At 37.9% G+C, this 23,967-nt stretch overlaps 1 protein-coding gene across 3 annotated transcripts; it reads right to left on the reverse strand.

The window, feature by feature from the left end:
- Window positions 1–509: 509 nt before the first annotated feature.
- AASDHPPT (aminoadipate-semialdehyde dehydrogenase-phosphopantetheinyl transferase) lies at window positions 510–23,788 on the reverse strand. 3 transcript variants are annotated; one of them, XM_055547448.1, is made up of 6 exons: window positions 23,480–23,786; window positions 21,738–21,963; window positions 9,491–9,612; window positions 8,693–8,854; window positions 3,087–3,158; window positions 510–755 (listed from the first exon to the last, which is right to left on the reverse strand). In XM_055547448.1, the coding sequence occupies exons 1-6, from the start codon at window positions 23,660–23,662 to the stop codon at window positions 591–593; spliced, it is 930 nt and encodes a 309-aa protein (XP_055403423.1). In that variant the 5' UTR covers window positions 23,663–23,786; the 3' UTR covers window positions 510–590. The 3 variants fall into 3 exon arrangements, with proteins under 3 accessions (XP_055403423.1, XP_055403424.1, XP_055403425.1); XM_055547449.1 differs by lacking the exon at window positions 3,087–3,158 and having other exon boundaries at window positions 23,480–23,788; XM_055547450.1 differs by lacking the exons at window positions 510–755; window positions 3,087–3,158 and adding an exon at window positions 6,856–6,951 and having other exon boundaries at window positions 23,480–23,788.
- Between the last annotated feature and the right edge of the window lie 179 nt (window positions 23,789–23,967).

Consider the following 23,967-nt stretch of genomic DNA (forward strand, 5'->3'; position numbering starts at 1 on the left):
GTGACACAATAAATGTCCTTGGTTACTAAGCCAATTCAGTTGAACCGTAATACCTATGGTCAATTGCTTCTTGATAGTAGCTGGAAAACAGAATACTTAAGCAGCACTAAAAGTTATGCTACACCAGTATAGTTATGGACCTCAGATGTAGAGTCAAGAGAAAAATTAAATATATTTATGTTCTATTAAAAAAAAAAGAGTACGTATATTAATAGGGAATCATTCACCAAGAAAAAGATCTGGGAAGATACTCCATGTTTTAAGGATAGGTACCTCTAAAATAGTTATCTCTGAAAAATAGGAATTTGAACATTCTCTATTTTGTGTATTCCGTTTTATCACTTTAAGACTCTACCATCAATTTCTATTTTTATTTTTTATCAAATCCAATGTGATTTTGGGGAGGAAGAAGAGGCAAACGTATTCTAGTCACCTATCTTGATCTGGAAGTCTGCTTTTTTAATAGGAAAAGTTGTTTCTTCTTTTTAAAAATGTTTTGTGAAACAAAATTTGATACTCTCAGGCATTTATTTTTTAGTGAATACAGAAGACTACAGTTTTCACTTCCCTTTGTTACTCAGAAAATCATATCATGACTTTGTACCATTTCTTATTGAAATCTCTTCTGTAAAGCAAAAACAGTCCCAAAATGAAGGATCTTCAGGGGTCATAGGAACTGCAGATGATATTAAATCATTAAAGGTGAGAACAGTAAACTGCCTCTGGGTTGCTTTAGAATCATCCTGAGATGTAACCTAAAAGGGGGAAAAAAAAAACCCTTAGATTACCTCAAAATTATAATGCGTATTAATCTTATGGTCAATTTTATAATTCGGACAATAAGAAATCAGTAATCACATTTCAGTAACATTAAGTTACACTTCAATAACATTAAATAACACAGTGGGATTTTAGATAATTGTTTCTATTTCTTATATTAGTGCTGTCAATATAAACAAGAATAATATGAAATAATCTGATTCTTAAACTTTTTGTAGATAACAATTGCCTGTGGTTATTTGTTTAAAATGTAGATTTACTGAACCATACGTCCAACAATTCTGATTCAGTAGAAAAGGATCCCCAAATAGATAACTTTAACAAACAAGTGGGTTATTCTGACAGGGAGAGACCACCAGGTAAACTTCTGAGAAATACTCTAGAGGGTGCATCTAATAAAATTCCTGTAACTACTTAAGAGATGTAGCACTTCATTAGTAAGTGATTCATTCAACACTAAATCGAAATTATATCTTACACTCTGTGATACACCCCTTGTTCATAAACTCAGCCCAGTGTGGACTGTCTTTAACATTCTATACATTCTAGTAAAGACAGTACTTGGGTCTTCTGCAGTGCTTTTACAGGGTCAGTATGTTTCCTATGATTTAATTCTCATTACTATGTTGATATGGTTATGTTACCTCAATTCTATAGATGGGGAAACTGAGGCTCAGTAAGATCATTCAATGTATACAAGTGTACAACATAGCTTAAATGGTAGACCTGGACCTGGAACCCTTGCCCTTTTCTCACTATGATACTGCTGCCCAAATAGACTCTCTTCATGGCAATACCGTACTGCCATCTGCAAATGTTACAAAAAATATAAAGCTCTATGGAATCATAAGGTATTTGCAGAAAGGGCAATGCTGAGACTTCAGCATACAAGGACAGCTAACCTGTTTCAGAACATCTTCAGATAAAAGGAGTCAATTTTAACTTGTCGTCCCTTTTAAAATAAAATAATTTATGAAGAATTTTACTCTTTTTTAATCTATCCAAGGCATGATCTGTATTGAGCTTTTATCCTAGAAGTAATGATGAAAATATACTGATCACACTACATTCCCTTATGCAGATTCCCTAAAATAATCATATGCATTTAATTTCAATTATTGTAACATTATCAGTATTCCTTAAATAAATACTTCTATAGAATCACAACTGTTATGTAGACTGAGAGTCAAGACCCTAAGGTTTCTCTTTTAAAAAATTTCCCAACTTACCAATTAATAGGAAAAGAAAGTAAAAACAGATTTTAATTGGAAGAATTGATGTTATGCTAGAATATATCATAAGGTCTCTCACACGTTTGACACTTTGGGAATAATTTAGGAGAGCACTACAAAAAGGGGAAGGAGATCAATTTGACAGATAATCCCATTATTCACTACCCCTCAACTTAGTACTATTATATTCAGTTCAGTTCAGTCGCTCAGTCCTGTCCGACTCTTTGTGACCCCATGGACAGCAGTATACCATGCCTCCCTGTCCATCATCAACTCCCAGAGTTTACTCAAACTCATGTCCATTGAGTTGGTGATGCCATCCAACCATCTCATCCTCTGTTGTCCCCTTCTCCTCCCACCTTCAATCTCCCCCAGCATCAGGGTCTTTTCCAATGAGTCCGTTCTTTGCATCAGATGGCCAAAGTATTGGAGTTTCAACTTCAGCATCAGTCCTTCCAATGAATATTCAGGACTGATTTCCTTTAGGATGGACTGGTTGGATCTCCTTGCAGTCCAGGGGACTCTCAAAACTCTTCTCCAACACCACAGTTCAAAAACATCAATTATTTGGCACTCGGCTTTCTTTATGGTTCAACTCTCACATCTATACATGACTACTGGAAAAACCATAGCTTTGACTAGACGGACCTTTGTTGGCAAAGTAATGTCTCTGCTTTTTAATATGCTGTCTAGGTTAGTCATAACTTTTCTTATATTCATGACAGCCCCACTTCACCAGGAAATAAACCACTGTTAAGATGACCAAGATAGTAATTATCTTGAATTTCTATTGAAAATATGAATATTGGAACAGTACTACCAAAATTTTTTCTTTGTAATATTTAAGTGTATTTGAATGCAAAGTAGCAGGTAACATATTTTAAAAACATTTCTGTGAAATCCCAAATGATCTTAAAGATTAGATAATGAACACTTCTAAAGTCTATCATTAAAAAAAACAAAAAGCTAAAACCTCTACCTGATATAAAACAAATGATTATTTCCATCAATAACAAATTCAACTTTAATACATGTTTTTTAGGGAAAAAAAAAAAGCAAACAGAGAAATCTTACACTCTGATGTCTAGATCCATTGGGTTTCCTAAGAGCTACTGCAACAAAATGGTGCTCATCTATTTTGCTTTCCTGAAAAATAAAAAATAAGTAAACAGAGAATCAGAGAAGGCAATGGCAACCCACTCCAGTACGCTTGCCTGGAAAATCCCATGGATGGAGGAGCCTGGTAGGCTGCAGTCCATGGGGTCACTAAGAGTCGGACACGACTGAGCGACTTCACTTTCACTTTTCACTTTCATGCATTGGAGAAGAAAATGGCAACCCACTCCAGTGTTCTTGACTGGAGAATCCCAGGGACAGGAGAGCCTGGTGGGCTTCCTTCTATGGGGTCGCACAGAGTCGGACACGACTGAAGCAACTTAGCAGCAGCAGCAAACAGAGAATACTAAGTATAGAAATTTAGATACAGTTCTATTTTCATCTAAAAAAAATCTCACAACCCACCACCATACACACACACACACACACACACACACACACACACACATACACACTTCCCCTGAATAGTTTAAGGTAAAGTCACATACATTTTGGCCCTTTACACTGAAATATTGCAATGTATTTTCTAATAGGGACACTCTCACATACCCACAGTAGTTAATAACTTCAATAAATTTAACATTGAAATAATACTTAAATCTACTCTCTGTATTCCAGATTCTGTGAAGAATACAATAATGTCCTTTATACCATTTCCCCACCTTCAGTATAGGAACCAGTTTTGTGGTCAAGTATTGCATTCGGTTGCCATGTCTTGCTAAATGTTTTGTCTTTTATGACACTAATATTTTAAGATACAAGCTCCACCCCCCACTTTTTTATTAATAAACCCTGCTTATTTTTTGTCTGATGGCTCTTAATGATTATTTAATTATAGACTCTTAATAGGAATACCATATAGATAAAGCATCATACCTAGAGGCATGTCTAGAGAGCCATCCGCCCTCATTGGTGATTTTTATTTTGTACATGCTTAAAGTGATTAAAAAAAAAACCAGTCTGCAACATTGGTTTATAAGCATTTAGTTAACTACGTATTACAGCTTAAGGAAAATCATGTGGAAACTCATAGGTAAAACTCAATTTCCTATTTTCCCTTATGTGTGAGACAAATGGAGAGGGGGCTTTAAAATAGACACTGAGGCAGTTACTAGAGAAAAGTATGAACAACTAAACAAAATTTCACTGAGAAGCCACTTTACTAAGGCAGCACTCCATAAGAAATCAGTTGAAATAGGAAACTACAATCAGAAATAATGTTAGAGACTTTTCATCCTTTATCCTCCTGTGTATCTTCGCACCTTAAGATATCCAAATTTGTAAAAAAACAAAAGAAATTCAAAAGAGATAAATTTAGGAAAATAGTTCAAGAGGAAAAAAATAACGAAGTATGAGAAAGATTTAATAGGCTAAAGTTTGTTATTAACATTATAAACAGAACTATTCTTTTTGAACATGGTCCTCCCATTCTTTACACTGAATATATTGCTAATACAAACACTGTAACACAGAGGTGTTTTGGCTATAGTTACTTTTGGAAAACTACTTAGATCAGCAGTTTTGTGGTGTCTGTATCTAAGGTGGAATATCAGTGTTAACCAAGGGCAGCAGACCCTTTTCATTCAGTCTGTCCTCTAAAATGCCAAGGTACCCTGCTCAATTTGTCTATTTACTTCATAATGAGCCAAAATTCAATGAGACTGACTTCAAAATAAAGATTCACCATATCTATTCACCCCTCATCAACATCACATAAATATGAAATTTAACACCGCAAAACTAAAGAAGTTATTTGACAATGATTCCAGTTATCAAACATTAATATTTGATGTCTCACCAGAATAAAAGTTCTATGCAATTAACTTTACCCTAAATCCCTTCTGCCTAGTATGTCTATATTATTAGTTGAAAAAGGAAATGAAACTGGCAAGGTAGCTAGCTAAAGTTAAGGCCATACATTCAATACTACGGAACTTAAGACTTAACTTTAAGACTTCCTAAATTTTAAAATTTTTTCTAAGCTTACTAGCAAAAATTTCCTTAAATCGCCAACAAACCCAAAGAAACAATATTTTATTTTTTCAAGAGGTAGTTTTGCATTAGACTACAAAGATTAATCTGCTTCAGTTAAATTGTATGTCATTTTCTTAGTATAATTTGTTTGTAAGATAAAATACAAAGTTTAATTTAAAACATTCAAGTTTTACAATGCTTTCCCAACGATAAAGTGCTGAATAAAATCTGTCATAAAATGTTATTCTTTCTACTGTTTAAAACGTCTCCTTTCAAAAGTAAAGCAAAGAATTTGTTTCATCTAATCTCATCATTTTAAATAATGATGGTAAATTTAATTTTCCAAATAGGAACTGGTTATGAAAACTGAGAGCCTATGAAAACACAAGATTCCTCTTGGCATAAGAATTCATACTTCTAGAGTATTATTTTTCCAGGTGTTAGATACATGTGTGCCTACTAAGTTGCCTGGGTTGTATCTGACTCTGTGCAACCCTACGGACTGCAGCCTGCCAGGTTCCTGTGTCCATAGGATTCTCCAGGCAAGAATACTGCAGTGGGTTGCCATGCCCTCCTCCAGGGGATCCTTCTGACTGAAGGGATCAAATCCATGTCTCTTCAGTCTACCTGCATTGGTAGGCGGGTTCCTGACAACTAGCGCACCCTGGGAAATTCCATGAGATACATCTCTCTTCCTGACTCCAGGTGCTCCCTCATTCACTATGATAACACTGTTGTAATGCAGCTTTTAGAACCCTGGGTCATATTAAGTATCCAGTGTGGGTGAATTCAGTGGATGAAAAGAGGGCAGACAGGGAGGAAAGGCCAGTGAAGACCACTTACACCGCAGGTGTCCACTGTGATCACAGCCATCCCTCCGCTGCACGCCTAAAGGCTTGTTCTTTATCTCGTGTGGGGATTCAGAGATGCCAACAGGAATTCCCATCTGTGTTCCTTGACTCTAGGCATGCCTCCCCTGACTCCAGGCTCATCATTCTCCCCTCAAACCCTGGCTTCTGGCTGTCCATACCACCAGACTCATTCTGTTAAGGTCACTCTCTCTTCCCAGGCCTGTTTACAGTATAATAAATAGCCCACACTTAAATATATGTATCTAACAATTATTTGTATCTTTTCCTAACTGGTACACTGAATAGACAAAATGCTCAAGTACATTCAATTCAATAAAGAATTTTTCTTCCATAGATGTTTTCAAATGTGCCCTGATGGATCTCCATTCCCAGTTCCTGGACAAGCTCTGAGGCAAACCTGGTAGCTCCTCAGTCACTTTCAGCTTAAAAAAAAATCCTATTTTAATTCTTAAGACACATTCTTCCTGGCCTCACCTTCCTCTTCCTCTGGTTTCCTTCAGGCAGGTGGCAGAGAGGAAAGTGATGGAGAACAGGCAAAGTAATGATCAACACTGTTGCAATCCACTTTTTAGAACCCTGGGTCACATTAAGTATCCAAAGGCTAGCTTAGCGGGCATCTGAGGGATTTTCAGAGAAACACTACCTGTTCCTCTGCCCTATACCACTGCTTGCGCCTAACAGTGCATTTAAGAGCTGACTTCTTGTATATCCTACCCTTAGCAATTAATAAACAGTAGAATGCCCAGTGCCTCTTTCTTTTGGAAATCCTCTTAGGCATCTTTTCAAGATACTTCTGGCCCTTTTTCCACAGCATCTCACAGGCCCACAGGAACTCAGACATCTTTGTCACCTAAAAAGTTGAAGCACAGCTGGCCCAATCACTGATTCTTTCCTCCTTACCCTGCTACTAGGTCTATTTCATCTGGCACCATTAAGAATAAAGGACTCTCCATGAATGAAACGGCTGACATCTGCCCCTTTCAAAATGAGAAAAAAAATTTTAATTGTATTAAAAAACACAGTATGCTAAATATAATTTACTCTTTAACTGACAGAATCCCTATCTTGGTATGTTAGCAATTTTGCTAACTTTCTGCCTTTGGATCACCTAAGACTACTTTCTGTCATTAAAAATATTTATATATATTTTTTGGCTGCATGGGATCTTCACTGCAGCATATGAGATCTTCCTTGCGTTGTGTGGGTTCTTCTGTCGAGGCGCCAGCTCCAGAGCTCAAGGGGGCTCAGCGGTTGTGGCACTCAGGCTTAGCTGCTCCACAGATCGTGGGATCTTAGATCTCTGGCCAGAGATTGAACCTGTGTCCCCTGCACTGCAGGGTGAATTCTCAACCACTGGATCACCAAGGAAGCCTCTACTTTCTTAATTTACATTTTGGTTATTCTTCCTCAGTCTCCTCTCCATCCCACCTTTAAATAGCATTCTCAGGACTGTACTAGGTCCTTCTAAATTCTAATTTAGGTACTCTCACTGCTGCAACTGTAAATCCCATGGTTTCAGCTACCACTCACATGTTAATGATCACCTTTTTTCCTTTAGCCCAGTCTTTCACTCTATTCGCCTGCTCAAAACCTTCACTTAGATGTTTCTATGGTATCTCACACTTAAATCCCACTTGTTTTCTAATATTCAGTATTTCAACAGACAGTCCTCTAAGTCACAGAATTGATAACTTCTTTGACACCTCACTTCCTTAAACTCCAGATATCATCATACAGAGAATGTGGTCTTAAAATATGATTCTGATCTTACAATTCTCTATTTACAACTTGTTAAATTCCCTTGAGAAAATGAACGAACATCTCCTATTTTACCTACTCATCATGAATTCTTTATTCTGGATACTGACGTTCTGTGCACACAATTCAGGGGATGACTGCAAGAACTACCACATTATAGTACAGACCATTTGGCTGGGCTGTGAACACTTGATACCAGTTGTAACACACTTCCTTGGCTACGTCTGGTCAAGAGAAAGGCAACTAACATCCAACTTAAGCCATGGAATCTTTTTTCCAGAGCTTTTACGAATTCAACCAATGAGTTCACCAATCTCTGCGGGTTTTTAAACTGTAAATTGTTACACGTACGAGTGGTAGAAAGTCATGCTTCCTGCCACATAAGGAACCTTAACTAGATAAGGTTAAGAAAGCTGGTGTATAGAATGAGAAATGTGGGTGGGAGAAAACTTAAGCCAGGAAGGCAAAAGAGAAACGATAAAAAGAGTTCTGAGTTTTCCAGTCTCTAATTCTAGCCAATTCTGCAATTTGGTTATATGAATCACCCTAATAACCTATCATAATGTCTTTCTGGCTAAAATGAGTTTGTTAAGATTTCTCTCATTAGCAACCAGGAACTGCTAGTGACAGAAAGCAAATAAGTAAGAGACCAAAATATTAACCGACGAATAAGCATCTCTCTCCACCCCTTCACCTCAGCACAGTGACAGAATGGCGGCCTTTAGTGGTTCTATTACAGGGGCTCCTTGTCCCTTCTCTTTTACTTTATGTACTATGATTTATCTTTCACGCATCAGCTTAAACGTTACACGTGCTCCCAGTATCTCTGACTTCACCTTCAGAGCACCCAGACTGGATTCTGAATGTGTCAAGTTTCAATGACTAGCCTCCCCAAGCTGAGCTTATACTCACATGCACAAAATAAGAAAATTCTTATAGCAATTCTGATAAATTTCTTACCTCAAATGCCCATTCTTTTTCTTCTTCTCCATCCAAAAATAAACGTGTTTCTTTATAAACTTGGCCTATATCCAGGTTTAACGGGGATATATCGAATTCAAGCCGTTGCAATTCAAATCCTAATCCAACACCTATTGCTTTTATGAAGCTTTCTTTCAGTGCCTAAGATACAGACAGACATTTTCTCTTAGAGCTTTAGGAGATAAAATTGTTCATAAAATCTTCAACCCTCAAAACATATGGATTTTTAATTCTCTACTACATTACAACTATAAGCTACTTATTTTCACCTTTATACTAGCACAGAGGCCAGCCAGCTATGAAAGTTGAAGATATACCATTTGGGCTCCCCGTGCCTCCATTACCCCATGTGTAACATGCAATAATAATAGTACCTTCTTCATGGGGTTATAACAACTAACTAACTTAAGAAAGGCTTACAGTAATGTCTTCTGGTACATAATAAATATTATGCAAATGTTTTTTAATTAAATTTTTTAATTAAGTTCTAATATGTATGAGATTCTTTAAGACAGAAACCATTAAACTTTATTAATAATGATAAATAAAATGTCTTATTTTAGCTTTAAGAGTAAGGATCTTCTAATTGAGTATTAAACATATGTTAAATTTTCTTAAATGTCATTATAATATAATAATGTATACATAAAAATCATGAAGTTCCCAAGTAGTGACTTATGTACTTTGAACACTACAAAATACAGGGTTACCAATGGACTTTTGCTCCTGCTTTTAACAACACAGGGGTTTACTCTCAAAACTAGAAAGAAATTATACCCAATTCCTATAAAACATATCCAGCTGAGTCCATTCATCCTTAAAGCTTCTGATTGTTTCCCATTCTTTGTCGGTAAACTTTCTTTTCATAATATGAAAAAATTCTGGAATTGAACCACGACCTGTCAATTGAGGAAATAGAGAATTACCCAACTGTTAAAGATAGCACACAAAAGGAAACAATAGTCCAATGTTACTTTCGAATACAGTCACAATTTTGCTAAACAAAGTATCAGCAAATCAAAGCTAGTTGAGAATTAAAAGGATAACATGCAAGACAAGCGTGGGTTAGTCCAGAAATAGAAGGGTGACTTAGGTTTAGAATTTTACTTTGCTATTTAACAGGAAAATCAGAAACAATTTCTTTATAATTTTGGGGGAATTGGTAGAAAGCTAAGAAATGTTCTTTTAAGTGAATAACATAACTGGAAAGTATACACTTATTTCCTTCACAATAACTGTTTTTAAACATGTATTCTAATATGATTTTTCCAAATAAAAATAGATTTTGACTTCTGTTCTATTGGCTCATTAAAAAAAAAAAAAATACTGTTACACAGACAATAAAATATTACACAGCATCCAAAAAATCAATAGAACTCGAAGAATCTGATTCCCACAATTATGAGCTAAATTTGTAGTTTATATATTACAAATTATAATATACAGTATGCTTTTCATATTACATTTTTCAAAATATTATATGTTTATCTTTACTACTAAACAGGAACCTTCTATCATCATCCATTTATTCTACAATTATGCAGAATGTGTACAAATATTATACCATTATGAACTGAACTAATAGTTAAAAACAAATTGGCCATGGTTCTTGCTCTCACAGAACTACAGCCTAAGTAGTCTATCAGAAAAATCTGGCAACAAGGTGCATGTGTGCTAAGTCACTTTAGTCGTGTCTGACTCTTTGTGATCCCATGGACTGTAGCTCGCCAGGCTCTTCTGTCCATGTGATTCTCCAGGCAAGAATATTGGAGTGGGTTGCCATGCCCTCCTCTAGGGCATTTTCCCATTTTGATCCCCCAGGGATCAAAAGCCAGGTCTCCTGCATTCCAGGCAGATTTGTTTCCATCTGAGCCACCAGGGAAGCCCAGCAACAAGGTAGGTAAATCATAAATGTTTACTATATGAATAAATGTATGTTAACTATTACCTGGTAAATTAAATGCTCTACTGCCCTATATCCTTATTTCATGATTCCATTACTTCCAGCAAACCTCTTGAAATAGTCCTTCTGCAGGTTCTATTAACATAATTTGTCTACTCCTGAACTTCCATTCCCAAAATACTTAACTTCAAAATCTGACATTCCCAACTGGCTGGAACTATAGCACGTCTGGAAGAAAAAAGATGTCAAATCCCCCTACTTCATGCTTTACGGCATTTAATCCCTAACCCCATGAGAATTCAACAGTTAGAATGCAAACTATATCATCCACTCCAAAAGTATCTTTTCCATGGTTATCTCAAGGGTAGAAAATATTAAAAACCAGCTCTTCCACAGAATTGCCCATAATTCCCCCACCATCCCCCACTCCAGTACTTTTGCCTAGAAAATCCCATGGACGGAGGAGCCTGGTAGGCTGCAGTCCATGGGGTCGCTAGAGTCGGACACGACTGAGCAACTTCACTTTCACTTTTCACTTTCATGCATTGGAGAAGGAAATGGCAACCCACTCCAGTGTTCTTGCCTGGAGAATCCCAGGGATGGGGTCGCAGAGTCGGACACGACTGAAGTGACTTAGCAGCAGCAGTAGCAGCAGCCTCCTCTCGTTTACATAGGAAATATTTCTAATGACTCTCCAATGATATGTGGTCCTTTAGTTCAAGGCAAAGATCCTCAATTATTTTCAAGTTCATCAGACTCATTTGATTTATCTATCTACTCCTTAGTCCTCTACTGTTCTCAAGAATGAAAACTTTACAATCCATTTTTATGAATCAACTAATGTTTATTATTTGTATTCATATTAATGTTATCAGGCTATCATTTCTAGGACTTTCCTGGTGGTCCAGTGGTTAGAACTTTGCCTTCCAATGCAAGGGGTGCAGGTTCCATTCCTGGTCAGGGAGCTAAGATTCCACATGCCTCACGGCCAGAAAGTCAAAACAGAAGCAGTATTGTAACAAATTCCATTAAGACCATAAAAATTTTAAAAAGGTAGATTACACACACACACACACACACACACACACACACAGAGACCTATTACTTCCTAAAATAGCTCTGCAAAGCTGCAAAGTCATTTCATGCAAAAGCACTGAAATATTAACCTGGGATCTTAGGAGTCCTGGGAGGATTCTAACCCTTTTGGGGCTATGAACACTCTTTGATAGTCTGGTGTTTATTTCTTAAGCCCCTTAATAAAGACTGTCTTGTTAATGCAAGCATCACTAGTATATCCTGGCTTGACAAGTAAAACACTAAAGAAAGTAAAGATGGTAGGCTTGTTTTTTCAAAAGTGACAGAAGAAAATCTGCAGATTTTAAACACTAGGAGCACTAAACACACACAAATCATAAACTGTTTTCTTTTGAATAGATTCTGTTACAAATAGGATAAATAATAACAACGGAATGAACAGCTACCTTGAATTTGGAAGACACTATTTTATATTTTGAGTGGAAGGGAAAGTCATTCAGTGGTGTCAGACTCCTTGTGACCCCATGGACTATACAGTTCATGAAATTCTCTAGGCCATAATACTGGAGTGGGTAGCTGTTCCCTTCTCCAGGGGATCTTCCCAACCCAGGGATTGAACCCATGTCTCCTGCACTGCAGGCGGATTCTTCACCAGCTGAGCCACAAGGGAACCCCATTTTGAATGGAACTGCAGCTTTAACAGAATACTATCCAAAAAAACCTAAAATTTTTAACAGATATGCCTGTTCTCATCTATAGTGTCATTATGTTCGTTGGTTTCTTTAAGCTGTAATTTCATAATCTTCAAGAAGTCCTATGATTTTTACCTAAATATGATGGGGCAATCAGGGAAAAAATTTAGTCATGCTAGTAAAAACACTCATTTAACATAAAAAAGCAATCTAGCACAATCACTGAAAAAAGTAATAACTGATCATGCACACTAAAAAAAATATCTGCTATGACTATTTTCATATACTTTTGACAGCACCATATGCCACAAAAAAATAGACTGACAGCAACAGAAAATGGCTTTGTAAATGTTCAGCCAAAGAACCACAGTGCCACACTGTGACTTAAGGGGAAAATACACACGCACTGGATGAGTACTCTATTAAGGACTCAGTTTATCTTCCATATTGGAATTTAAAATATCAGTAGGAAATATCAGAATACAACACCCTCAAACTAGCTGAAAATGACACAATCATTAGTTACATAACTTGGCAAAGCCTCTAAGTAATACCAACACAATTCATGTCTATTACAATCTTCGATTTAATAGACAGGTAAGAACTTAAGTACATAAAGTACATACATAAAGGTAAAATAACTGAAAAACTTCTATAGAATGAATCACTAACCAGGTTGAGAAAAACAGGATTCCCCCAACTTACAGCTTAATCTCTAGGGAAAGCAGCACTAGATATTAACTAAGTGTTCTGCAATGATCAATTAATCAAGGTCACAACTAAAAAAATAATTTATATAGTTGAGCCATGAATAAGGCGGGTTTGAACTGTGAGGGTCTAGTTGTCCTAAAACTCATGCCCAGACTAAAAATGTGACCTTATTGGAAACAGTCTTTGCAGATGTAATCAAGTTAAGATGACGTCGTCTTGGAGGACTGGTGTCCTTTAAGGAGAAACATATAGACACACAAATGAGAATACAGGGGAAAAGGAGCCCTAGGAAACTAATACATAAATGCAAACAATTTATATATACTGACACATTCACATACTCAGCTTTAGTGTTATGCCACTGGAGTCAAATGTTCAAATCTTGGCTCTATCACTTAACTTTTTATTTTGTATTGGGGTATAGGTAATTAACAATGTTGTGACAGTTTCAAGTGAAGAGCGAAGGGACTCAGCCATACACATAGCCACTCTCCCCTGAACTCCTCCCATCCAGTCTACCACACATTGAGCAGAGTTCCATGTGCTACACAGTAGGTCCTTGCTAGTTATCAATTTTAAATACAGCAGTGTGTACATGTCCATTCTCAACTCCCTAACTACCTCTTTCCCCTGGCAGCCATGAATTCATTCTCTAAGTCTATGAGTCTCTTTCTATTTTGTAAGTTAAGTTCCTTTGTATCATTTTAGATTCCACATGTGGGATATCATACAATATTTCTCCTTCTTTACCTGACTGACTTCTCTCAGTATTGACATTCTCTAGGTCCCACCAACAGTGTAGGACGGCTCCCTTCCCCAGTATTTATTTATTAAATTTTTACTTCAGAGTCTTAACCTCTGGGCCACCAGGGAAGTCCTCAGCATTTATTTTTGATGATAGCCATTCTGCTTGGTATCACTTCTTTACTGTTAACTTTTCTATGGCTGTAAGATAGGGAGAAAAGAGTTGGGTAGTTCAAGAAAGAAACATATAAATGGTCTGGGCCTGGAGCTGCTGCTGCTGCTAAGTCGTGTCCGACTCTGTGAGACCCCACAGATGGCAGCCCACCAGGCTCCCCCATCCCTGGGATTCTCCAGGCAAGAGTACTGGAGTGGGGTGCCATTGCCTTCTCTGGTCTGGAGCTAGTAAGTACTTAATAAATATTAGCTTTAAGACTGCTGCAGTAATTGTTATATATACATATCACTCCTCTTTTGTGAAATGTTTTATCAAGTCCTTAGTCCATTCATTAGGTTAAGTTTTAAGGGACTTTTCTAGCAATACTTACAAAGTACTTTAAATATTAACCATATTTACCTCTTTGTGTCTTATTTGCCCTTGTTTGTGACAGAGAAGAGACTTAACATGAAATCAATGACATCTGCTAACTTTGTGGGTTCTTCTTACCTTTCTAAGTTTAAAAGGTATGCTTCTTTCAGAAGTCTGGCCAAATATACAATTCTATTGTGTTCTAGTAACCTTTGTTAAAACCCAATTCTAATTAACTTTGTTGTATATCGTGAAATAAGGATCTAATGGCTTTCAGATAATCTTATCAGAAAAAGTTGACAACTTACAATCTAATAGTGTTTCCCAAACACTAGTATGTCTAACAATCACTAGAAACTGTTTTGAGTATAGAATCACTGGCTGCATCTAAATTCTAGTTTGAGAAGTCTGAGATGGTTTCAAGGAACCTGCACAGGCATCCTGGCTGATTGTAACATCCTGATCACTATTTCAGAAACACCATTCTACATATGTAACAACTATCACAATCACCTTAGGCTAACATTTACTTATAAAGTACTTAATACTTCCAGGCACTTTAGATGTTTATTCCTAATCTATCCCACGCTGATGGTGCTAAAACTTTTGTGCCATACGATGTAAAATATATACACACAAATTCTAGAGGAATTAAAGATTTAAAGGTAAAAAAGAAGGTACAATTTTAAAACAAAAACTAAGAGACTCTACAACCTATTGTTGGAGTAAATCTTTTACCAATTTATTTTTTTCAAATAAGACAGAGTTCAGTATTTATCAAGGAAATGTTAGATATATTAATTAAAAAAAGATAAATAAAATTTATACATTAAAAAAAAACAAAAACAAAAAAACCAATTCAAGATAAACAAATAATATAGTGGAAAAATATTTGTAAGGGCTTCACTTGTGACTCAGTGGTAAAGAATCTGCCTGCCAATGCAGGAGACACAAGTTGAATCCCTGATCTAGAAAGATCCCACGTGCTGAGGAGCAACTAAGTCCATGCACCACAACTACTGAGCCCATGTGACGCAATTACTGAAGCCCGCACTCTGTAACAAGAAAAGCCACTGCAATGAGAAGCATGCATACCACGGCTAGAGTAGCCTCTGCTCTCTGCAACTAAAGAAAAGCCCGCACAGGATCAAACACTCAGCACAGCTGAAAATAAATAAATAAATAAATACAATTAAAAAAAAAAAGAAAATAGTTGTAACAGATATTAAAGAAGTGTCACTATCCAAAGTACATAAAGAGCTTTTATATATGGATTAGAAAATAGTAATACGTTTATGGAAGAGAAAATCAAGTAGCCAACAAGCTATTACCCTAGTGATTAATGTACCACTTAATAAATAATCTTTAACCACTGAATTGAAATATTACATATAAGTACTAATCAGTACTAGCTGTCTATTCTTTCACTAACATCATGCTTTTTTGTTTAGGACGCCTCAGTTTAGTTCAGTTCAGTCACTCAGTCGTGTCCGACTCTTTGGAACCCCATGGACTGCAGTACACCATGCCTCCCTGTCCATCACCAACTCCCAGAGTTTACTCAAACTCATGTCCATTGAGTCGGTGATGCCATCCAACCATATCATCCTGTTGTCCCCTTCTCCTCCCACCTTCAATCTTTCCCAGCATCAGGGTCTTTTCCAGTCAGTCAGTTCTTTGCATCAAGTAGCCAAAGCATTGGCGTTTCAGCTTCAATGACATCAGTCCTTTCAAGGAACACTCAGATCTCCTTTAGGATGGTCTGGCTGGATCTCCTTGCAGTCCAAGGGACTCTCAAAACTCTTCTTCAACACCACAGTTCAAAAGCATCGATTCTTCGGTGCTCAGCTTTCTTTACAGTCCAACTCTCACATCCATACATGACTACTGGAAAAACCATAGCCTTGACTAGACGGACCTTTGTTGACAAAGTAATGTCTCTGCTTTTTAATGTGCTATCTAGGTTGGTCACAGCTTTTCTTCCAAGCAGCAAGCCTAGTATAAGTTTAAACAATAGTAAAGCAAGTTCCAGCTCACTTTTGTATACTCTTCTTAGACATCAGTTCTTTCCTCAAAACTTTAAATTCATTTAACCCAGTTCCATAGAATTTTTCAGTATTTTGTACCTGCAAATTCTTAGCATTTAACACACAGAAGTTGCTCAATAAATACAAGTTCTATGTTGTGATCCCACTGAATTCCTCTGCACAGTGGGAAAAACCTATTCTGTAACCTGGGAAAAGGGAAAAACTACCTGCCAGTAAACACCTACTTTTCCAGTAGCAGTTCAGAACACAAAAAGAAGTGTGACTTATTTAAGCTGCTTGACAGCTGTAAATCTCCCATTTAAAAAAAAAAACCAACCCCCCCCCCAAAAAAAAACAATGCTTTAACTAAGCATATCTTTCAAAATGCAGATCCAGAAGAATGTAGATCAGCTTAAAAATGTAGATCAGAAATGACAGTGGAATGCAGTTCTTTGATTTATGATGAAGTTATATCCTGATAAATCCACTGTTAAGCTGAAAATATTTTAGGATTAAAAAGGCATTTAATACCCCTAAGCTATGACCGTCACAGCTTAGCTTTGCCTACTTTAAATGTTTTCAGAACACTTACATTAGCCTACAAATGGGCAAAATCATCTAACAAAAAGCCTATTTTATAATAGAGTGTAGAATACTTCATAAAATGCATTGAATACCTCACTGAAAGTGAAAAAAACAATGGCTGTACTGGGTGTTTACCCTTGCGACTGTGTAGCTGACTGGGACCTATGGCTCACTACTGCTGCCTAGAATTACGACGTATGGCTAGTCTAAGAAAATGTCAAAATTAAAAGTATGGCTTCTACTGAATTGCTTTTAAACCATCATAAAGTTGAAAAATTTTAAGTCGGAGACTGTAGATTGCAACAGTAACAAAGCTGGAAACTGAATCTGCTGGGGATGCAAATGCAGGAGAGAAGCAGCTAGGGAGATTATTGGAGGGTGAGGAAGAAGACCTGAAGGAAGAACTGTTTGTAACCACAGCTCACTAATGAGAGCAGTTTATACTCCAACTAGAATCTGATATGAACATCACTGTTTACTGTAGCTGCAAACCAACTTTTCAACAAATTTAAGGAATATTTTAAGTGAAATTGAGAATATTTATTATTTGTTCATTCAATGAATATTTACTAAGCACCTTCGACGTGCTAGACACACTAAGTACTAGGTCTGCATGGCTCCTGAACTTATTTAATGAAGTGGAACAGAAATGAAGGATAATAATCAAATAACTAAGTTATAATTAGAAATGAGAAAGGCCATGACAGAAAAAAAGAGCAGATTGTCAGGAAAGCCCTTTCAGAGGAGGTACTGGAATTGGTTACTTCTCAGCCTTCAGATCTCTGGTACTCAAGAAGAGTGAGAAGAACAACAGGCAGAGGGATCAGCATTTTTTAAACGACCCTGAACGGGAAAAATTTTGCTACATTCAAGGTAATAAAAGATGAGTGTGGAGAACAGTGAGCAGACAACAGATAAAAATACAAAAGGAGAGATAAAGGAGAAGCGACAACAAGACGACACAGTCATGTTAAAAGGAATGAATTTTATTAAGAACCAACCTAAAAGTTTGAGACAACTGCTTTAAAGAAATTTTTAAAGACCACTCTTAACTCTGTACAGACAATGTACTGAGTGAGAACAGAAGTAAAGAGGGGGAACCAATTAAGAAGCTACTAAAATAGTGCTACCAATTAGTATGGTCGAAGGAGACAACAAATAGACTACCAAAGCTATCATACAATACCATCACTTAGTTTATACTTACTGTTCTTAATTTAGGTAGCAACTGTTCAAGAGAAGCAGTTCTATGATGCACTAATTTCAAAGCTATTAAATTAGCATTAAATTTCAAAATACTGAGTCATTTTGTCCTGCCAATTAATATCCAGAAAAGTTTATAACAAAAACATGAACTACAAAGTATAAACTCATGGGGAAAAATATTTTGGGTCTTTCTCCAAATTCTAATAATATTTACACTGTATCTATCTTATCTTGGCCTTCCCTCATAGTTCAGTTGGTAAAGAATCTGCCTGCAATACAGGAGACCCCAGTTCGATTCCTGGGTTGGGAAGATCCACTGTAGAAGGGATAGGCTACCCACTCCAGTATTCTTGGGCTTCCCTTGTAGCTCAGCTGCTAAGAATCTGCATGCAATGCAGGAGACCTGGATTTGATCCCTGGGTTGGGAAGATCCCCTAAAGAAGGGAAAGGCTACCCACTCCAGTATTCTGGCCTGAGAATTCCATGGACTACCAGGTTGCAAAGAGTCGGACACAACTGAGCAACTTTCATCTTTTTTTTAAATTAATTAATTTATTTCAATTGGAAGCTAATTACAATATTGTGGTGGTTTTTCACTTTCACCTTAACTTGCCGTATCTTGTAAGTATGGGTACAAAACTGAACAATTCACAAAACTATCCTTATACTTCTAACTGCAAAAGCCTTTAGAGGCAGACAAAAATTATTAGAAAAGGAAGGAAAAACCACCAATATTTCCCAACTGGGTGCAACAGATTATAATGATGACCTATAAAACACCCACCCCCAGGGTTAGGATTATATTGCATTGGCAATTTATCTATACTAGAGCCCCAATATCTTATATTAATAACTCCTTCTCTGGATATTCATTAAACAAATAATTACTGAGTGCCAAGTATACACCAGTTACGTTTGTATAAGGTTCCTCTCTCCATTAGGCAGAGAAAACAGTGGTAGGTGCAAGTGTCCTTAATTGTGGGCATCTGGCTAGAAGGAAGAAGCCCAGAAACTTCTTAATCCATGATATATTCTCTCCTACCCTGTCACAGCAACAAAGAGAACTGGGAGAAGGTGGGAAATAATCTGCACCTAGTAGGAATGTCTAACGTGACAAGGAAAGACTCCACAAGTTCCTACGTGATGTTTGCATGTTAAGTCACTTCAATTGTGTCCAAACTCTTTGCAAGCCTATGGACTGTAACCCACCAGGTTCCTCTGTCCGTGGGATTCTTCAGGCAATACTAGAGTGGGTTACCATGCTCTGCAGACAAAATGGGAGTAATGGAACTAAGTCTTTCAATATACTGATGATGCCCCCAAAGTTTAACTTCTTGAAATGAAGTTAGATAATCTTAATAACAACATTCAGAACAAAGTACAATACCTCCCTTGCTGCTATACTAAGTTTTACCCTTCATCATTTAGCAAATCTTAGGAATGTCTCCTGCTCAGTTTCCTCACTCTGATAAGCAGAGTAATTCAATGCATTGCCAGTGAAGTAAACCAGTGTCTACTTCCTGAGAAATAATGCTGCATCCATTAATCTTTCCAACATTAGTGACAGAGTAACAATACTAATTAAAACTGGAAAATACCTCTTCCTCAGTGCATTACTGGATATGTCAACAGCTTTTTGGCAATGAAACAGCTGAACAGTAAAAGGCCTGGATACTGTGATTAGACAAATTAGGGCAAAGAAAAAAGATGGTGGATAAAAAAGGCTAACAAAATATAATTAACAGAAAACAGAATCATTTTTTGCTTTAGTAATTACCTGTTTATCCAGTATTGACCATAACCCAACATTGCCCACTAAACCAAATGTAATTAAATCTGTGTCTCATAGGCATAATTTCCAAGCAGATACCAACTTGATGAGCCAACCATTACTATGTAATTGTGCTGACTGCATTCTAAGGAGCAATGGCCTCTCCAGTAATTTCTGTTTTTAAGAGAAAATTCATATAAGAAACACAGAAAACTGTGAAGTTTATAGGCTCATTTGTATGCTCACTCTGAATCCTCTAGAGCAGTGGTTCTTTCACAATACACCTTCTATGACCCTGCAGAAAACCAGATCCTCTCTTAGAGAAAAGCATACCTGTGCATACAAAATGTGGAGAACAATTTCAGGAGGTTAAAAAAATGATGCTTATTTGGGGTCAAGAACCCCTGTTGTAATTAGTAGAGCTCCCTTCTGAACAAAGAATAGAGTTTTAATAGAGTTATGAACAGGTTAGAGAAAAACCAGCTGGTGGGAAAATTCAACATAAGGGAGAGATGAGAGTCACAGCCATATTCTGAAGCCTTACTATTGTAGCACAGAATGCTTATTCATTCATTTAACAAATATTTATTATGCATTACTTCGAACTAGATGTGATAGTACAGTGGAAAGACAATCATCCTGATAAATAACTATAAAATGAAGTATATTATTGGAATGAAGGAAATATATTTTATGAGAGCCTAGAACAAAGCAAACTGGTTTACTTTGAAGGTCCACAAAGGCTTCAGTGGAAGCTGAAGTGGAAGCTAACCAATAAATAAGTTATCTGTGCAGAAATGCAGGTGAGCACGACGTTATCACAAATATTCCAGTCCAAGGGAAACACAAGCAAATAACCTGTGGTGGATGCAGTGTGGAGATTAAGAAATTGCACAATGAAATCAGGAAGATGTTGGTTCTCTTATTTTAACAGCTTTCTTCTTATCCTGTTACTTATCTTCTGAAAAGTTCCACTCAACATATAATATACATAAAGCACTGAGTAAAATGTCTTGGCACACAGTAACTGCTCACTAATGTTAGTGATGATGAAAATTACAGAGGAGTTGAGAGAGCCTATGATCTATTAAAATTACTTTAGTCAACCACACAATAAATGTCAGCAGTTCTGACAGTCATCAACTGCAAATTTCTAAGGCAAAATATAAATATTTTAGTAACTATTTGCTCTTTGTTTTCATTGTATATAAATGTGCTACAAAGAAATATATTTAGATATAATACAAATACATGTTATCTCTGCTTAGTGATTATAACATAGCTCACTATTGAGATTATTATTTTTTAAACAAGTTAATTAGTGTTAGTCACTCAGTCATGTTTGACTCTTTGTGACCCCACGGGCTGTAGCCCACGAGGCTCCTCTGTCCACAGAATTTTCCAGGCAAGAACACTTAGGTGGGTAACCATTTCTCCAGGGGATCTTCTTGACCCAGGGATATTGAACCTGAGTCTCCTGCATTGCAGGCGGATTCTTTACCATCTGAGCCACCAGGGAAGGCCACCAGTTTGATCTTCCTGATAAAGGGATAGAACCTGGATCTCTCCTGGTGGCTCAGAAGGTAAAAAATCTGCCGGCAATGCAGGAAACTTGGGTCCAGTCCTGGGTTGGGAAGATCCCCTGGAAGAGGGCATGGGAACCCACTCCAGTCTTCTTCCCTGGAGAATTCCACGGACAGAGGAGCCTTGAGGGCTACAGTCCCTGGGGTTGCAAACAGTCAGACACAACTGAGCAACTAAACACAGCACAAGAACTAAGACAAGATATTTAATAACTCATGTATTACAAAAATGCAACATTACCTGGAAAACTAGTCTTCATTATATCAATTCCAACTTGTAGCTCAGATTCTGCAGCAAGTACAGCATAGTCTCCTTGATGAGAGATGTTAAAGTTGAAATTGGGGTAAGGATTTAATGAGTCTTTTGCAAGAACTGGTTTTCCTTTTGCAGTTCTTTGCAAACGAATATTATTCCAAGGTATATTCAATTTCTCTGCAACTAATTTCCTTATCATCAGACGACCAGCCTGTTAATAAAACACTTGGTAAGTATTGCTGTCTATACTAAAGATTCAAGTAAAACTGCCTATAACATACAAAGTCTATTTTTGTGGTTTCTAAAATACTCCTTAAAGTTTTAAAACTACGTACATATTAAATATCCTGCATTAAGATTTAAGAAATGCTTATGAAGACAGAAAAGTCGAAGTCCCTCTTTAGCAATTCCCTCCATCCCATCAACAAGTAACCAATGTTGACAAGTATTCATCCTTCATCTTTTCTCTAAGTATCCAAATATATGCTCATTTGCATTTGCTATCCATCCATTTATTTGAAACCCCACTATATGTACTATTTCACTTCTATGAACTTTTTCATTTCTAAGTGTTGGGGATTATTTTATGTCTGCACATAATCACTGGCCTGTGCATTTTTAAATGTAGCATATTTGATAGTATCAAGGTACCACAACTTGACTATCCCCCTATTACTGGATATTTTAGGGGGTTCTGGTTTGCTATTATATAAAAAAAAACTCCCCAGTGGGCAATCCTGTTGTACTTACATCTTTGTGCACATGTGCAAGTGTTTCTAGATCACATGTACTTATCACGTGCCTCCACAACAGCACGACATAACCTATCTTTTTTCACATATACCCAGTCCACTCTCTCTCCGATTAAGGTCTAAAATCACAGAAAATACCCGAGGACATAAGAAAATAAGGTAGATAACATTTTGCAAAATCTTTCAAGTTTTTTTTTCCTTCAGTTCTAACACTGACTTTAAATACTGCAACACTTTGAATTTCACGAAAATATTCACTAGTGTGCCTTCAAAAATCAATTAATCTACATTTCAAACGAAAAAGTCCTTTGACAGAGGGACATTTTCAGGATAATGACAGTCTTTGACGAGATGGCACTCAGAAGCTGTGCCATACTGCGCTATATAGACATCATTTTGAAACCCAACTTTCCATTCGTTGCTAAAAATATATACGTAAAATAAACGATTATATTCAAAATAGTGTTTTCTGAGCTAAAAGTTAACAAGATATGCCTAAGACCGCATCCTTCCTTTGCTTCGGTTTCATCGGTAAAAGGAGGCTAGACTCTTCCAGTTCTATAGTGTGCAAGGTTAAACTAAGTGATACTGTCAATATTTTTTAGGGCCTACCACGTGCACGGTGCACAGGGAGACTGGTGGGATATTTAACAGGCTCAGACTGCTATGGGCCCAAGCAAGGAAATTAAACAAATTTGATTAACACTTAAAAATAAGGAAAATCCTATTGACAGACCTCCGGAACAGCTATTTTAGGGTTTAGCAGGACCTCTCTTTTCAAATGCAACGGGGGAGGGGCTGATTTTTTCTATGGACGAGGCGACGACAAAGGCGGCGGAGACTAGGCCGGGCACACCCCGGAGTCGCCCGGGGCGGCCGCACGCGGACGCCGAGGCTCGCGTGTGGGGTCTCTACTGCGCGGCCCACCACCCCGAAGGCTGCTCCCCGACCCGAAGCGCAAAAGACTCGCGGTACCAGGGCGGCCTTAGCATCCCGGGCGAAGACGAACTGGCCAATGCGTTCTTTCTCCTCGGGCTGGATCGATCGCACCGCTAGCAGCCATTCGGCGCGGCTCGGCAGCCACGTGCCACAGGGAAAGGCCCAGCGCACGCCCTCCATCGCCGGCAGCACGCAGAGTCGCTGGGCGAGGAGAACCATCCACTGAAGGCCTCGCCGCAGCCCCGGGCTCGATGGCGCGGACGCGGGCAGAGCCTCTCCTAGCTGCCCCGGCGCCGCGCGGGGGGCGGGGCGCCGCGTGCGTCCGCAGGACCTGTGTCACGGGGGGCGGGGCGCCGCGTGCGCAGGCGGGGCGCCGCGGGCGTCCTCCCGCGCGGGGGCGGGGCGTCGCGTACGTGGGCGGGGCGCCGCGCGCGTCCGCGGGAGGTGGCTCACCTGCGGCCCTCGCTGCGCGTCACCCGCGCGGCCGCCGCCTCCTCGGAAGCCGGGTCCCTGCTCTGCGCTCT

The sequence above is a fragment of the Bubalus kerabau genome, chromosome 15, assembly GCF_029407905.1.
Source record: "Bubalus kerabau isolate K-KA32 ecotype Philippines breed swamp buffalo chromosome 15, PCC_UOA_SB_1v2, whole genome shotgun sequence".
NCBI classification, from domain to species: Eukaryota; Metazoa; Chordata; class Mammalia; order Artiodactyla; family Bovidae; genus Bubalus; species Bubalus kerabau.